At 42.4% G+C, this 16,979-nt stretch overlaps 1 protein-coding gene across 1 annotated transcript in view; it reads left to right on the top strand.

The window, feature by feature from the left end:
* Positions 1-16,979, top strand: part of LOC133623676 (protein EFR3 homolog B) — a 119,964-nt gene that overhangs the window by 53,848 nt on the left and 49,137 nt on the right. The window contains exons 5-7 of the mRNA XM_061986961.2: positions 4,293-4,443; positions 8,002-8,123; positions 15,714-15,863. Coding sequence (XP_061842945.2) covers positions 4,293-4,443; positions 8,002-8,123; positions 15,714-15,863 — 423 coding nt within the window. The remainder of the gene's footprint in view (positions 1-4,292; positions 4,444-8,001; positions 8,124-15,713; positions 15,864-16,979) is intronic.

Genomic DNA, 16,979 nt, shown 5'->3' with positions numbered 1-16,979 from the left:
ACTAGTCAAAGATCATCTCCAAGACAGCACTCTTGTGTTTTTTTTTTTTCTAAAATATTCTAGAAAAATGTGAGTCTCACAAGTTTTGAATAGCCCAAATGATAAAAAAGGACCTAAAATGCAGTCTTGAGGAACACTACTAGTATCATTAAAGCAGTGTTTTGCTTTTTTCGCTGTGCTTATCCCACACTTGAAGGGACGTACCAATGCTTCAGTTTCTTCTTCAATTTGGTTTTCGCTACCTGCCTCCACACTACAACCATCCGTTTCAATACATGCGTAATCTGTTGAATCTCTTAAGCCGCTGAAATCCGAGTCTGAATCCGAGCTAATGTCGCTATAGCTTGCTGTTCTATGCGCCATGTTTGTTTGAGTTGGCATCACTATGTGACGTCACAGGAAAATGGACGGGTGTATATAACGATGGTTAAAATCAGGCACATTGAAGCTTTTTTTTAGGGATATTGCGTGATAGGTAAAATTTTGAAAAAAACTTCGAAAAATAAAATAAGCCACTGGGAACTGATTTTTAATGGTTTTAACCCTTCTGAAATTGTGATAATGTTCCCCTTTAAGTTAAAACAGATTTTAAATAAATTGTCTCAACATAAATGCACCAACATACATATAAAATACATTTAACCCCAGAAACACAATAGATTAATGCAGCAGAAAACCCAATATGCAAATACATAAATACCTAACCAATTAACCACCTATTTTAGATATGTATTTAAAATCCATATCCAATATAAATGTATTATTAATTTAGCAGCGAAACACTCAATCTCAAACGCTGTCCACTGGTAGACAAATGCCCCGTTTCCTATGTCCTCACTAGCAGCCACAGTTAAATCTAACACTTTAAACTGGGGTGAGTTTTTCCTTGCCCTTATGTGGGCTTTGTACCGAGGATGTCGTTGTGGCTTGTGCAGCCCTTTGAGACACTTGTGATTTAGGGCTATATAAATAAACATTGATTGATTGATTGATTGAAATTGAGCAACTTCAGCCTGGAACCATTGCTGCAGGGTACGTGAGAGACTCCTGGGGATAAATGGAGAATCATGTGCCTCTCAGTCCTTTCCATCGAGGATGTGGAAGACATCTACCTCTTTGGAACCGTGATCTCGGGGCACCTGCTGATTGGGCTGGGCATTGCTCTGGTGTATCGTCAAATTCGGAAGACGAGAGCAGCCACTCAAGGAGCCCAACGGCTGTTCATCGCAATGTAAGGATTGGGTCGGGCTGTGAGAACACAGACTGTGGCGATTTCTGATTTGAATCGCAAAATGGATCTCATCATGGAGAAGCTTGCTGAGAAGGAAGAATTGAATTGAATTTGAGAGAACAGCACAGACACGGAGCAGGAATGTCATTGTTTTGACTGCTCGAAGAAAACAACATCTTAATTTACGATTTCACGCCCTCGAATGGCCTTGACGCTATCAGGAACAGGCTGTTCTGAAAAACTCCCCCGAGGACTCGAACGATAGACGCTTTTGACCTTCCTTTTTTTCAATAACACCTGGTGTCGAACTTTGAGATCGGCCCCAGTCCACAAAAACATTTCAACATCTCACCCAAGTTAATTGGGCATATATGCACGCACTCACCCCTCCCCCAATCAACACCTTTACCACTGCTTAATTCCTCTTCAGGGTTGTGGATGACTAAGTAGCGCTTTATAGCGGCAGCCGGCCTCCAGGGCCCCAAATCCCCCCACCGCCCCCACCCCCCTCTGTTGCGAGTTGTTGTGATTACATGTATCATGTTTATGTGTGCTATGCTATGTGATGTTTTTTTCCTTGGACTCAGTCTGGACCCCTCCCGAGGGTCCAGCCTTAGACTGATACTTTTTTTACTCTTCCCCCTTTCCCAATGTCACCTTTTTCCCACCTTTTTTAAGGAGCGCTGTAAGTGGCTGATCCGTTGGCGGTCCCGTCTTGTCCCCTTATAACGTATGTCTGCTCTTAGTAGGACTGTGCCGAAAATTTCATTTCAGTTCTTATGTGTCTTGTACATGTTAAAGAATGGACAATAATAAAGCATCTTGAATCTTGAATCTTGATACACGATTGGCACAACTCTGGGTTCTCTGTAAGGCATACCTGCCAACTACTCCGGTTTTCCCGTAATTAGTACGGTTTTCATCAACCTATTCCGGGTTACGGTTGCAGTGATAAAAAATACGGTTTTTCATTAATTAAAAAAAAATTTTTTTTTTAAGTTTTATTCACGAAATCGCGTAACAACAATGACAATCGACACTGCTTCCCGTAACTTCCTATCGAGCCATTCCGAATGCCATGCGCGAGCCTATTTATAGCACCGCTGCCAAGCACGAGGCCATTGTTTCCAAACGAGCGAACGATCATGGAATCAGCCGGAGAAAAATCGCATACGAGTCTTAAACCGAAAAGAAAACTGCAGTCATTCCGTGAAGAATATTCAAAAGCCTATCCGGGAATAATTATCCGTTCCAAAAAGGGTGAAAACTACGCGAATTGCACCTTGTGCAGACAAGATTTTTTGATCGGACACGGAGGAATTAGCGATGTAAAAGACCACGTTGGGACAAAAAAACACAAGTCTAATGCCGTTGCTAGCGATACAAGTGGAAAACTTTCAACGTTTTTCGTCGCCCAAACAGATTCTTTGGATGTGATAAATGCCGAAGTTTTATTTACAGAGGCAATAATTGAGCATGGACTAGAATACATTTGGATTTTAGCCACAAAAAGGTAATGACACCAATGTTATCTATTGGAATTGTTTAGTACTGTTATACTGTTAAAAGTGTTTATACTATTTATGCTTTCAAGTCCAATTTGAAGAAATCTTGTTAAATGTTGACAGCATAACTACCAAAATACAGAAGTATGTCCTTAATATTTTTGCAGTGCTATTTTTGTTGAAAAGTTAAAATGATTACATTAGAGATGTGATTCAAGTGTCTGATGGCTTAAATTCATTTTCATTCATTTTTCATATTTTGAATTCTTTTGAATGGCTTACAAAAAAACTACATTTGAATTGTAATTCCATGCTATTGACAGGACTATTAATTTTAATGAAGTTAGCTTACCATGTTTACAGTATGATAATTGTGATAGAAATGTGAATTTTAGGCACAGAATATTTTTTACAATTGAACAAGGCAGTAGATTATACAAGCTTGGACAGAAAGTTAATAATGACACAAATTTTTTTTTTAATGGAATTGTTTAGTACTGTTTTACCATTTGTTTACTGTAAAAAGTGTTTATACTGTTTATACTTTCAATTAACAAATTGAAGTCTTGTGAAAGGTTGACAGGATAACTGGCATTAACTGTCAAAATAATTTCAAACTATTGAAGTTAGCTTACAGAATAAACATGTCAATCAACCCATATGATTTTTGCTGTAATATTTTTGTTTTGAAAAGTCACTGTGACTGATAGAAAAGTGATGGTTTTAGCAACATTTTAACCTGTCTGAATGCTAATAATCATTTTGCGTCGGGGGGCGAAGGAACCCCCCACCAGGACTTTGTCCTGGACCTACCGGGGCCTGCGGCCCTTGGACCCTGGCTACTAGGTTTTTCTGATTTCAAAAGTTGGCAGGTATGGTAAGGAACTAAACTTTTTTCCACTCTGCGCTGCGGTGGCGTCTTTTGTACTCCTTGATTAGACACAGCTGTCTAATTACCGGGCTCGCGCACCAGCAAATGAGACGGGAGTGCGCCGCGCTATACCTGCACTGTTCGCCGCTACAGTTGCTTAAATGACTATTGACTCAATCTGAAGTAAATAAGCTACATCAACGCTTTAGTTACATCAATAACATTACGAAAAAGATGTAGAGCTGCCAAAAATCAGAGGCCTTAAAGGGGTGCCTTGCATAACGCCTCGGTTGTAAATCACAAGTTTGGACCCCAGTGTTTTATCTTTGCGAGCAAGGTTAAAATGTCAATGCAAGAATCTACCAAAGTGTTTACAGTGGTCCGAGTTACTCGATACAACAGGAGCATTGTAGTGTTTTTAGGAATTTGCTGCAAAAATGTTTGTCTCCCAAGTTTTGAACTGACCTTAAGGGTCGGTATGGTGATTTGGCCCCTGCACTGCCAGTTGAATAGCCCTGCTATATGGCATCTGTAAATCCAAAGTTTATGGTGGCGTTCAACAAGAAAACGCTGCTCAACATTTCAACACTGACTTTTATTGATTTAATCCGTAGCTGAGTAAATCAATTTCCCTGGCCACTTTGAGGAAATGGTACCTGTGGTGTTAACTGTGTCTTGTTTTCAGGTATGTTTGTATAGCCATGGAAGCCCTAGACCAGCTGCTGATGGCCTGCCACTGCCAGAGCATCAATTTATTTGTGGAGAGCTTCCTCAAGATGGTCCGTAAACTGCTCGAGTCCGATAAACCCAATCTACAGATCCTGGGAACCAACTCAGTGAGTAGTTGGGATTATTTTATCCTTTAAAGCAGGGGTGCTCACACTTTTTCTGCAGGCGAGTTACTTTTCAATTGATCAAGTCGTGGGGATCTACCTCATTCATATATATCATTTATATTTACTTATTTATGAAAAATATGTTTTTGTTAACAAGTTAAAGGTGTTTAATGATAATGCAAGCATGTTTAACACATATAGTTAATATTGTTAAAAAATTAAAGGTGTTTAATGATAATACAAGTATGTTTAATACATATTGTTAATATTGTTAACAAGTTAAAGGTGGTTAAAGATAATGCAAGCATGTTTAACACATATAGCTAATATTGTTAACAAGTTAAAGGTGTTTAATGATAATACAAGCATGTTTAACACATAGTTAATATTGTTAATAAATTAAAGGTGTTTAATGATAATACAAGAATGTTTAATACATATAGTTAATATTGTTTACAACTTAAAGGTGTTTAAAGATAATACAAGCATGTTTAACACATATAGTTAATATTGTTAACAAGTTAAAGGTGTTTAAAGATAATACAAGCATGTTTAACACTTATAGTTAATATTGTTAACAAGTTAAAGGTGTTTAAAGATAATACAAGCATGTTTAACACATATAGATTCCTTTCTTTCATGAAGACAAGAATATAAGTTGGTGTATTACCTGATTCTGATGACTTGCATTAATTGGACAGCGGTGCTATAACGTTCGCATTTTCGAATGGAGGAGAAAAAAAGTCCTCCTTTCTGTCCAATACCACATGAAAGTGGTTGGTTTTTGGCATCTTATTTGTCCAGCTTCCGTACTCTTTTGTATACACTTTACAAGAAATACATTGTCGGCAAACTCCGTAGCTTGCTAGCTTGTGCACGCCAGCTTTCTGAGACTCTTATTTTGTTAGCTCAACTGTGCAGTCGGTCTTTGGAGTTTTGACGACAGGTACGGCGCCAGAGTCTGTTGAAATAAAGTGTTTCTCGCCTTCCTGTCGGTAATTTCAATGAGCTATAGCAGCAGCCAGCGTCAACTCAGAAGACCCTCGGGTGCCGTGAATGTCAATCAAGTGACGTCATAGTGAAGATTTATGATCGCTCATTTTTAGGACTATTTTTTTAATGCCTGGCTGGTGATCGACTGACGCACCCTCCGAGATCGACCGGTAGCTCGCGATCGACGTAATGAGCACCCCTGCTTTAAAGTGTCTTTTCAGTGTTATTCAATTGATTTGTTTTGTTCTAGACTGAATTAAAGGTCAATTTAATCAAGTTGTGGATGCTAAACTTCTGCACCGTGCACATTTCAGTTGATTTAATAGAATGATTTAAATCAACGCTTGAAGTACTTTCCCAAAATGAGAGGCCATTATGACAAGAAGTCTTTTAGAGATTGGAGGGTTCTCTGGTGACAGAAGCAGTTCCCGGCGCCTTACGCTGGGTCAGCAGAGGACGCATAAAGGAAATGAGGTTAGCTGCGGACCAGGTTGGCAAAGCATCTACGCAGATTGACGAGACACGCCACCATCTCATTTATAATCTTCCCGGCATCAGTCTCTTGCACACCCTCGTGATTCTGTAATCAGGGCAAGGCCGTGCATCACACAGCTATTTTAGGAATTTTGCCATATGTTCTGATTTTAAATAATGGCGGTATGTATGGCTAGTACTAAGGTTTGTTTTATCTTTAATGTGCACTGGCTCATCTGAAGCAGATCTGTGCCAAAGAGAGGTGAAAGGAGTGGATTAGACCGTTTATCACAGCAGGATTTAAGCTTGTTTTTATCACACTCCGTATCTCCGATCTAAAACTGTGCCGCTCAGTCCAGAGGGTCTGCTCTTTCACATATGACCACATGAGTTAGTGTTTCTTTTACACTTTACTCTTCACTTTTATGGCCTGAAAGCTCGAGGCAAGGCTTGTGTAGATTGAGATTCAATAAATACATAAATGCTATAATCTGACTTCTTATACATGCTTACATTTTTCAGTCGGTTGGAGTCAGCTGATAGACTAATGCCTGCAGTAATGCAGTGCAGAGTAAATTCCCAGCACCAGTCCTGGCCTCACTTTGCTTAAATCCCTCAAGGACACTTGATTTTATTTTACAACCACTACAAACAAACATTTGATATTTCTGATTGGGTAATCTCACCCATATGTACTGTAATTACCAACCTCTCCCAACAGTTGGAGAGTGATGTGAAGCTAAATGTCAGGATGTTTTAATAAGGTCTTTTTGTAGCTCAGTCGGAGGCCCCGCTTTGCCGCCCTCATCCCCCAACCCCCCTTTACTCACTTCCTTTCCCTCTTACCGTATTTTCCGCACCATAAGGCGCCCTGGGTTATAAGCCGCGCCTTCAATGAACGGCATATTTCAAAACTTTGTCCACCTATAAGCCGCCCCGTGTTATAAGCCGCATCTAACTGCGCTAAAGGAATGTCAAAAAAACAGTCAGATAGGTCAGTCAAACTTTAATAATATATTAAAAACCAGCGTGATGTGGGCGCGCATGGAGTCGTATATCAACATGGACGGAGCTGCGTGAAAAAAGCCACCCGGCCTCTTCGCGTAAACTTACCTTAACCACTCGCTCATCTTTTCTTCATCCATCCATCCCTTCGAGTTAGCTTTTATGATGACGCCGGCTGGAAAGGTCTCTTTTGGCAAGGTCTTCCTTTTGAATATCACCATGGGTGGAAGTTTCTGGCCATTAGCATGGCAAGCTAGAACCACAGTGAAGGATGACTTCTCATTCCCTGCGGTGCGAATATTCACCGTACGTGCTCCCGTTGTATCCACAGTGCGGTTCACAGGAATATCAAAAGTCAGTGGAACCTCGTCCATGTTGATAATGTTCTCTGGCCGGATCTTTTTTTTCAGCTATCTTGTTTTTACAATATGCACGGAAAGTAGCCAGCTTTTCTTGAAAGTCTTTAGGCAGTTGCTGTGAAATAGTAGTCCGTGTGCGGATGGAGAGATTGCGTCTTTTCATGAACCGGAAACCTGTCGCTTAGTAGGAGCCATTTTGTGGTCTTTACAGATGTAAACACACAAAGGAAATGAAACGTAATATCCGCGCGCTTCTTCTTCTTCTACGCGGGCGGGTGGTTGCTTACAGTAGAAGAAGAAGCGCTTCCTGTTCTATGGGGGCGGGTGCTTACCTTGGCGGTTGCTTGCGTAGAAGAAGAAGCACTTCCTCTTCTACGGGGAAAAAAGATGGCGGCTGTTTACCGTAGTTGCGAGACCGAAACTTTATGAAAATGAATCTTAATATTAATCCATATATAAAGCGCACCGGGTTATAAGCCGCACTGTCAGCTTTTGAGTAAATTTGTGGTTTTTAGGTGCGGCTAATAGTGCGGAAAATACGGTAATTAGGTGTTATGGCAGTCACTTTTGACGTTAATTCATCTGATGTTCACCATGGGGATTAAGTGCTGTTTTAGTTGTGTTTAATCACATGAAATAAACTCTCACTTGGTCTCACTTGGCCTCCAACTCACGGCCAAGTGTAAAAATTAATAATTGACAAATGTTTTTACTTCTCTCCTCCCAGTTTGTGAAGTTTGCCAACATAGAGGAGGACACACCCTCCTATCACCGCAGTTACGACTTCTTTGTGTCACGCTTCAGTGAGATGTGCCACTCTGGCTACGAAGACCCCGATGAACGCACCAAGTGAGTCCCGAAATTTTCCACCAATTGTGGCAGTAACATACCTGCCAACTACTCCGGTTTTCCCGTAATTCGTACGGTTTTCATCAACCTATTCCGGGTTACGGTTGCAGTGATAAAAAATACGGTTTTTCATTAATTCAAAAAAAAAAAAAGGGGTGAAAACTACGCGAATTGCACCTTGTGCAGACAAGATTTTTCGATCGGACACGGAGGAATTAGCGATGTAAAAGACCACGTTGGGACAAAAAAACACAAGTCTAATGCCGTTGCTAGCGATACAAGTGGAAAACTTTCAACGTTTTTCGTCGCCCAAACAGATTCTTTGGATGTGATGAATGCCGAAGTTTTATTTACGGAGGCAATAATTGAGCAAACAAAAAGGTAATGACACCAATGTTATCTATTGGAATTGTTTAGTACTGTTATACTGTTAAAAGTGTTTATACTATTTATGCTTTCAAGTCCAAGTTGAAGAAATCTTGTTAAATGTTGACAGCATAACTACCAAAATACAGAAGTATGTCCTTAATATTTTTGCAGTGCTATTTCTGTTGAAAAGTTCAAATGATTACATTAGAGATGTGATGTGCCACTTTTCAAGTGTCTGATGGCTTAAATTAATTTTCATTAATTTTTCATATTTTGAATTCTTTTGAAAGGCTTACAAAAAAACTACATTTGAATTGTAATTCCATGCTATTGACAGGACTATTAATTTTAATGAAGTTAGCTTACCATGTTTACAGTATGATAGTTGTGATAAAAATGTGAATTTTAGGCACAGAATATTTTTTACAATTGAACAAGGCAGTAGATTATACAAGCTTGGACAGAAAGTTAATAATGACACCAATTTTTTTTTTAATGGAATTGTTTAGTACTGTTTTACCATTTGTTTACTGTAAAAGGTGTTTATACTGTTTATACTTTTAATTAACAAATTGAAGTCTTGTGAAAGGTTGACAGGATAACTGGCATTAACTGTCAAAATAATTTCAAACTATTGAAGTTAGCTTACAGAATAAACATGTCAATCAACCCGTATGATTTTTGCTGTAATATTTTTGTTTTGAAAAGTCACTGTAACTGATAGAAAAGTGATGGTTTTAGCAACATTTTAACCTGTCTGAATGCTAATAATCATTTTTGCGTCGGGGGGCGAAGCCTGAACCCCCCACCAGGACTTTGTCCTGGACCTACCGGGGCCTGCGGCCCCTGGACCCTGGCTACTAGGTTTTTCTGATTTCAAAAGTTGGCAGGTATGTAGGCCGTTTTGTCTGTATTTTTTCCTAGGGGGCGCTAGAGCGCAATTTTGAGTTTTGGGGTTTGGTTTTTTATTAGATGGCAATTTTCGCCAGTCCTGATGTGTGTGTCCAGTTTGGTGAGTTTTGAAGCATGTTAAGGGGGTCAAATTACAGCTCAAAGAGGCGGCCGGTATAGTAATAATAAAACCTTACAATTACAATAGGGTCCTCTGTCCCAAAGGGACATTGCGGTCCCTAAAAAATGCTTTGGTGGTCGAATCTATCTCCAATGCTCACTGTTTTTCAGCTCAGCAGTGCTGCTACTAGCTACTGTGTTAAGTGCTGCTTTTTGCACATTTTTGTCTTTTTAACATTTTTGTAGTTTTCCCAGCACAATATTGAGTCCAAAGAACGCAGTGAACAAGCAATGTGTGGCTTGAAATATTCAGGAAGTATCCGCAGCCTTGTCGACACTGCGTTTACCCGTTAACTTTCACTGCACTCCAAGAAGATTAACCGACATGTTTGTAGCGATCTGGTCGTTAAAGTTAAGTGGTTTTGTGACTTCAAACGGTGAGTGTACCACAGGGCGAGTGGCGGTGTGTCTGCACGTGTTGCCAGGGCGGCTGCATACAAGGACAGCTCAGATAGTTGTTGTTGTTGTTTTGACTTTGAGGAAAACAAGGCGGAGGTGTTTTTACAGTGTGTTCAAAGACTGCCGAACAGAGCAGGACGCCACCATTCGCCAGAAATAATTAGAATAATAGATTTTCATTCAAATGAAACTTAGAATACTACAGTACAAACTATTATTTAAAACACTACAACTTTAGCCATTGGCGAGGATGGTGTTCTGCTGACCTCGACTGCGGATGTTGTGGATCGGTGGAGGGAATACTTCGAAGACCTCCTCAATCCCACCAACACGTCTTCCTATGAGGAAGCAGTGCCTGGGGAGTCTGTGGTGGGCTCTCCTATTTCTGGGGCTGAGGTTGCTGAGGTAGTTAAAAAGCTCCTCGGTGGCAAGGCCCCGGGGGTGGATGAGATCCGCCCGGAGTTCCTTAAGGCTCTGGATGCTGTGGGGCTGTCTTGGTTGACAAGACTCTGCAGCATCGCGTGGACATCGGGGGCGGTACCACTGGATTGGCAGACCGGGGTGGTGGTTCCTCTCTTTAAGAAGGGGAACCGGAGGGTGTGTTCTAACTATCGTGGGATCACACTCCTCAGCCTTCCCGGTAAGGTCTATTCAGGTGTACTGGAGAGGAGGCTACGCCGGATAGTCGAACCTCGGATTCAGGAGGAACAGTGTGGTTTTCGTCCTGGTCGTGGAACTGTGGACCAGCTCTATACTCTCGGCAGGGTCCTTGAGGGTGCATGGGAGTTTGCCCAACCAGTCTACATGTGTTTTGTGGACTTGGAGAAGGCATTCGACCGTGTCCCTTGGGAAGTCCTGTGGGGAGTGCTCAGGGAGTATGGGGTTTCGGACTGTGATTGTGGCAGTCCGCTCCCTGTATGCTCAGTGCCAGAGCTTGGTCCGCATTGCCGGTAGTAAGTCGGACACGTTTCCAGTGAGGGTTGGACTCCGCCAAGGCTGCCCTTTGTCACCGATTCTGTTCATAACTTTTATGGACAGAATTTCTAGGCGCAGTCAAGGCGTTGAGGGGATCTGGTTTGGTGGCTGCAGGATTAGGTCTCTGCTATTTGCAGATGATGTGGTCCTGATGGCTTCATCTGGCCAGGATCTTCAGCTCTCGCTGGATCGGTTCGCAGCCGAGTGTGAAGCGACTGGGATGAGAATCAGCACCTCCAAGTCCGAGTTTATGGTTCTCGCCCGGAAAAGGGTGGAGTGCCATCTCCGGGTTGGGGAGGAGATCTTGCCCCAAGTGAAGGAGTTCAAGTACCTCGGAGTCTTGTTCACGAGTGAGGGAAGAGTGGATCGTGAGATCGACAGGCGGATCGGTGCGGCGTCTTCAGTAATGCGGACGCTGTATCGATCCGTTGTGGTGAAGAAGGAGCTGAGCCGGAAGGCAAAGCTCTCAATTTACCGGTCGATCTACGTACCCATCCTCACCTATGGTCATGAGCTTTGGGTTATGACCGAAAGGACAAGATCACGGGTACAAGCGGCCAAAATGAGTTTCCTCCGCCGGGTGGCGGGGCTCTCCCTTAGAGATAGGGTGAGAAGCTCTGCCATCCGGGGGGAGCTCAAAGTAAAGCCGCTGCTCCTCCACATGGAGAGGAGCCAGATGAGGTGGTTCGGGCATCTGGTCAGGATGCCACCCGAACGCCTCCCTCGGGAGGTGTTTAGGGCACGTCCGACCGGTAGGAGGCCGCGGGGAAGACCCAGGACACGTTGGGAAGACTATGTCTCCCGGCTGGCCTGGGAACGCCTCGGGGTCCCACAGGAAGAGCTGGACGAAGTGGCTGGGGAGAGGGAAGTCTGGGCTTCCCTGCTTAGGCTGCTGCCCCCGCGACCCGACCTCGGATAAGCGGAAGAAGATGGATGGATGGATGGAACTTTAGCCATTAAAACAGATAAAATATGAAGACACTGTGAGGCACAAAAACCACAAAACATGCAAAATAAGGGTTGTTTCTAACAGGGTGTCTATTTATTTTGATTATAAAGATGTCCGATAATGGCTTTTTTGCCGATATTCCGATATTGTCCAACTCTTAATTACCGATACCGATATCAACCGATACCGATATATACAGTCGTGGAATTAACACATTATTATGCCTAATTTTGTTGTGATGCCCCGCTGGATGCATTAAACAATGTAACAAGGTTTTCCAAAATAAATCAACTCAAGTTATGGAAAAAAAATGCCAACATGGCACTGCCATATTTATTATTGAAGTCACAAAGTGCATTATTTTTTTTAACATGCCTCAAAACAGCAGCTTGGAATTTGCGACATGCTCTCCCTGAGAGAGCATGAGGAGGTTGAGGTGGGCGGGGTTGAAGGGGCGGGGTTTTGGGGGTAAGGGGTAGCGGAGGTGTGTATATTGTAGTGTCCCAGAAGAGTTAGTGCTGCAAGGGGTTCTGGGTATTTGTTCTGTTGTGTTTATGTTGTGTTACGGTGTGGATAATAATAATAATAATAATGACTTAGATTTATATAGCGCTTTTCTAGACACTCAAAGCGCTTCACAGAGAAGTGAGAAGCCATCATTCATTCACACCTGGTGGTGGTAAGCTACTTTCATAGCCACAGCTGCCCTGGGGTAGACTGACGGAAGCGTGGCTGCCAATTTGCGCCTACGGCCCCTCCGACCACCACCTATCATTCATCATTCATTCACCGGTGTGAGTGGCACCGGGGGCAAGGGTGAAGTGTCCTGCCCAAGGACACAATGGCAGCGATTTTTTGGATGGTAAGAGGCGGGGAGCGAACCTGCAACCCTCAGGTTCTGGCACGGTTGCTCTACCCACTACGCCATACCGTTGGATGTTCTCCCGAAATGTGTTGGTCATTCTTGTTTGGTGTGGGTTCACAGTGTGGCGCATATTTGTAACAGTGTTAAGGTTGTTTATACGGCCACCCTCAGTTTGACCTGTATGGCTATTGACCAAGTATGGCTTGCATTCACTTGTGTGTGTGTGAAAAGCCGTAGATATTATGTGACTGGGCCGGCACGCAAAGGCAGTGCCTTTAAGGTTTATTGGCGCTCTGTACTTCTCCCTACGTCCGTGTACACAGCGGCGTTTTAAAAAGTCATAAATTTGACTTTTTGAAACCGATACCGATAATTTCCGATATTACATTTTAAAGCATTTATAGGCCGATAATATCGGCAGTCCGATATTATCGGGCATCTCTAATTTTGATTATTTAAAATAAAATAATTTGGTCAAACTATATCAGTGTGTGTATGAGTACTTTTTGAGCACATTCAACAATACTGTGACAATAATGATAACCGTGATCATTTTGGTCACAATAACTGTAATATGACATTTTCATATCCTTGCATCCCTAGCATGGGTCTTTATATTGTGTTGAAAGTATAACAAAGATTTACTAAAACAGGAGCTCTCGTGGAGGCTAGAACCCATTATACATGTTTACATAGTTTTTTTATGGAGATATTTGCTGCAATATATGAACTTTTGCAATATACGATCCCTGTTCAAGAATCAATTAAGTTTGTAAATAAAGGTTCCACTGTATTTTGATGCGTTCACACTCGATTATTTTAGTTATCGAGTAATATATTGGTTGGTTTGTTTGAGTTATTGGATAAAACTAAGGCTGAAACGACGCGTCGACGTAGTCGACGTCATCGGTTACGTAAATACGTCGACGCCGTTTTTGTGCGTCGGCGCGTCGCATATTTACGTCACACTACTGTCATGGCGGAGCGCAAAGCAGACGATGCGAGCGAGGGGAAAAAAGCACGCCAAAAGTCGTCAAAAGTGTGGGAGTATTTCAATAAACGGCCTAATAATGTTGTTGTATGCACACTGTGTCGAGCGGAAATGGCCTATCATAGCAGCACAACGGCTATGAACGAACATTTGAAAAGAAAACCCCCGACAGCGTTCTTGCCATCACCATCAACAAGTCAATCGTCCGCGTGCGTATACGTTGTCATTATTACACAAAAACATGAATGTGTCATTTGTATCTGCGTTGTAAATTCATAAACTAAAGCACCGTTTGCTCTGAGAGGCGCGTTTGGCGTGCCTGTTCAGTGTTTACAAAGACGCGCTCCTCTTTAACGCTGTGGAGAGGCGGCGGCGGCGAGCGAGCGGCGAGGCGGGGCGCGCCGGGAGCGACGCCGCAAGAGACAGGGGACGACGAGCGAGCGAGGAAGAGGAGAAAAGCGAGGAAAGAAAGAGAAAAGAGTTGGAAGAGAAAAGACTTTGTGTAAAATTAAAAGATTGTAAACCTGGCAAAGCCGTCTGGCGTTCAGTCTGTCGGTCCTGAAAGAACCCCACGGCACAAGACGTGTCACAAACGCTAACGTTAATTAGTTGTGCAAATACCTTTTACAACATTAACAGTTACATATACTATGTACAAACCAACAATTAACTTTCACTTTAATCATACTATCATTGTTGTGTTATTAAGCAAAATAAGCAATACTTTTACTTTTGTTGAAATGTTTACACTGTACACTTTTTTGTATTGGATGTTTAGCTTTATTTTTGCACATTTTAGCAAATAAGCAATACTTTTACTTTTGTTGAAATGTTTACACTTGTTACAGAATATTTCCGTTTTGCACTTTTTTGTATTGGATGTTTATCTTTATTTTTGCACATTTTAAAGCAAAATAAGCAATACTTTTACTTTTTAAATGCTTATACTATTCCAGAATATTAAGATTTGCACTGGATGTTTACTTTTATATTTGCACATTAAAAAGCAAATAAGCTACTTTTAATTTTGTTAAATGTTAAAAGTTTTAAATGTTTACATTGTTACAGAATATTTTGTCATGTTGCTGTCAATGTTGACTGAGTGGCCATACTTTTTTTTTTGTAAATAAAAGCCATGCCTTTTGAAAAAACTGGCCTACATTTATTTTTTCCTCTTCATTTTAAATAAAAAAAAAAATCGGTAAAAGGAAAAATAATCTATAGATTAATCGAAAAAATAATCTATAGATTAACCGATTAATCGAAAAAAACAATCTATAGATTAATCGATAGAAAAATAATCGTTAGCTGCAGCCCTAGATAAAACGTACTTTATAGCCTCAATCCGTAGTTAAAATAAAACATTTTTTTGCCATCGCTTGTACACACTCTGTAAATTATTTTAGAGTTCACTTGGGACTACTCCAATGATTTTGCTATTCTTGATAAACGGTGAATCTTGAACTATTGTCAAACTACTAAAGAATACATCAAGCAAAACCATCTGAAGATAATTATAACACCGCAAGAAACATGAATCCCTCATGATATTCTGCTCCACACATCTCATGATGTTTACATTTGAGGACGGCATGGCTCCAATTATAGATCCGTCATCCAGAAACTTCAGGGCTTCTGGTACGAATCCAGCTACCGCCATCCTTGCTACTGCCCGTTGTGTCCTCGGGCAAGACACCTCACCCACCTTGCTCCCAGTGCCACTCACACTGGTGTATGAATGTGAATGAATGTTTGGCGGTGGTCTAAGAGGCCGTTGGCGCAAATTAGCAGGTCTACAGAGGGCAGCTGTGGCTACAAATGTAGCTCACCACCATAAGTGCGTGAATGTAGAGTGAATAAAAAAAATAAAGGGTTCTCACTTCAAAGCACTTTGAATGTCTCGGAAAAAAGCTATACAAGTATAATCCATTATTATTATGTATTATTTGTGCGTGTGTCTGTGGCTTTCAGTATCCGCATGGCAGGCATCAAGGGTCTGCAGGGCGTGGTGAGGAAGACCGTGAATGACGAGCTCCAAGCCAACATCTGGGACCCTCAGCACATGGACAAGATCGTCCCGTCTCTTCTGTTCAACCTGCAGAGTGGAGGGCGCACAGAGAGGTGAGCTGCGGAGTGTTTCCCACAGGACTGTGATCTATTCGTTGCGGTGGTGGGCAGTGTTGGGTTAGTTACTGAAAACCAGTAACTAGTTACTTTATTTCAAAAGTAACTCAGTTACTTACACCAAAAAGCAATGCGTTACTGTGAAAAGTATCTACCGTATTTTTCGGACTATAAGTCGCAGTTTTTTTTCGTAGTTTGGCCGGGGGTGCGACTTATACTCAGGAGCGACTTATGTGTGAAATGATTAACACATTACCGTAAAATATCAAATAATATTATTTAGCTCATTCACGTAAAAGACTAGAGCAGGGGTCACCAACCTTTTTGAAACCAAGAGCTACTTCTATGGTACTGATTAATGCGAAGGGCTACCAGTTTCCATCCATCCATTTTCTACCGCTTATTCCCTTTGGGGTCGCGGGGGGCGCTGGAGCCTATCTCAGCTACAATCGGGCGGAAGGCGGGGTACACCCTGGACAAGTCGCCACCTCATCGCAGGGGCTACCAGTTTGATACACACTTAAATAAATTGCCAGAAATAGCCAATTTGCTCAATTTACCTTTAACTCTATCCATCCATCCATCCATCTTCTTCCGCTTATCCGAGGTCGGGTCGCGGGGGCAGCAGCCTAAGCAGGGAAGCCCAGACTTTCCTCTCCCCAGCCACTTCGTCCAGCTCTTCCCGGGGGATCCCGAGGCGTTCCCAGGCCAGCCGGGAGACATAGTCTTCCCAACGTGTCCTGGGTCTTCCCCGTGGCCTCCTACCGGTTGGACGTGCCCTAAACACCTCCCTAGGGAGGCGTTCGGGTGGCATCCTGACCAGATGCCCGAACCACCTCATCTGGCTCCTCTCGATGTGGAGGAGCAGCGGCTTTACTTTGAGCTCCCCCCGGATGACAGAGCTTCTCACCCTATCTCTAAGGGAGAGCCCCGCCACCCGGCGGAGGAAACTCATTTCGGCCGCTTGTACTCGTGATCTTGTCCTTTCGGTCATAACCCAAAGCTCATGACCATAGGTGAGGATGGGAACGTAGATCGACCGGTAAATTGAGAGCTTTGCCTTCCGGCTCAGCTCCTTCTTCACCACAACGGATCGATACAGCGTCCGCATTA

Source organism: Nerophis lumbriciformis, linkage group LG26 (genome assembly GCF_033978685.3).
Source record: "Nerophis lumbriciformis linkage group LG26, RoL_Nlum_v2.1, whole genome shotgun sequence".
In the NCBI taxonomy this organism is placed as follows: domain Eukaryota; kingdom Metazoa; phylum Chordata; class Actinopteri; order Syngnathiformes; family Syngnathidae; genus Nerophis; species Nerophis lumbriciformis.
The sequence above is the reverse complement of the archived record's forward strand: the minus strand, read 5'-3'. Positions and strand labels throughout refer to the sequence as shown.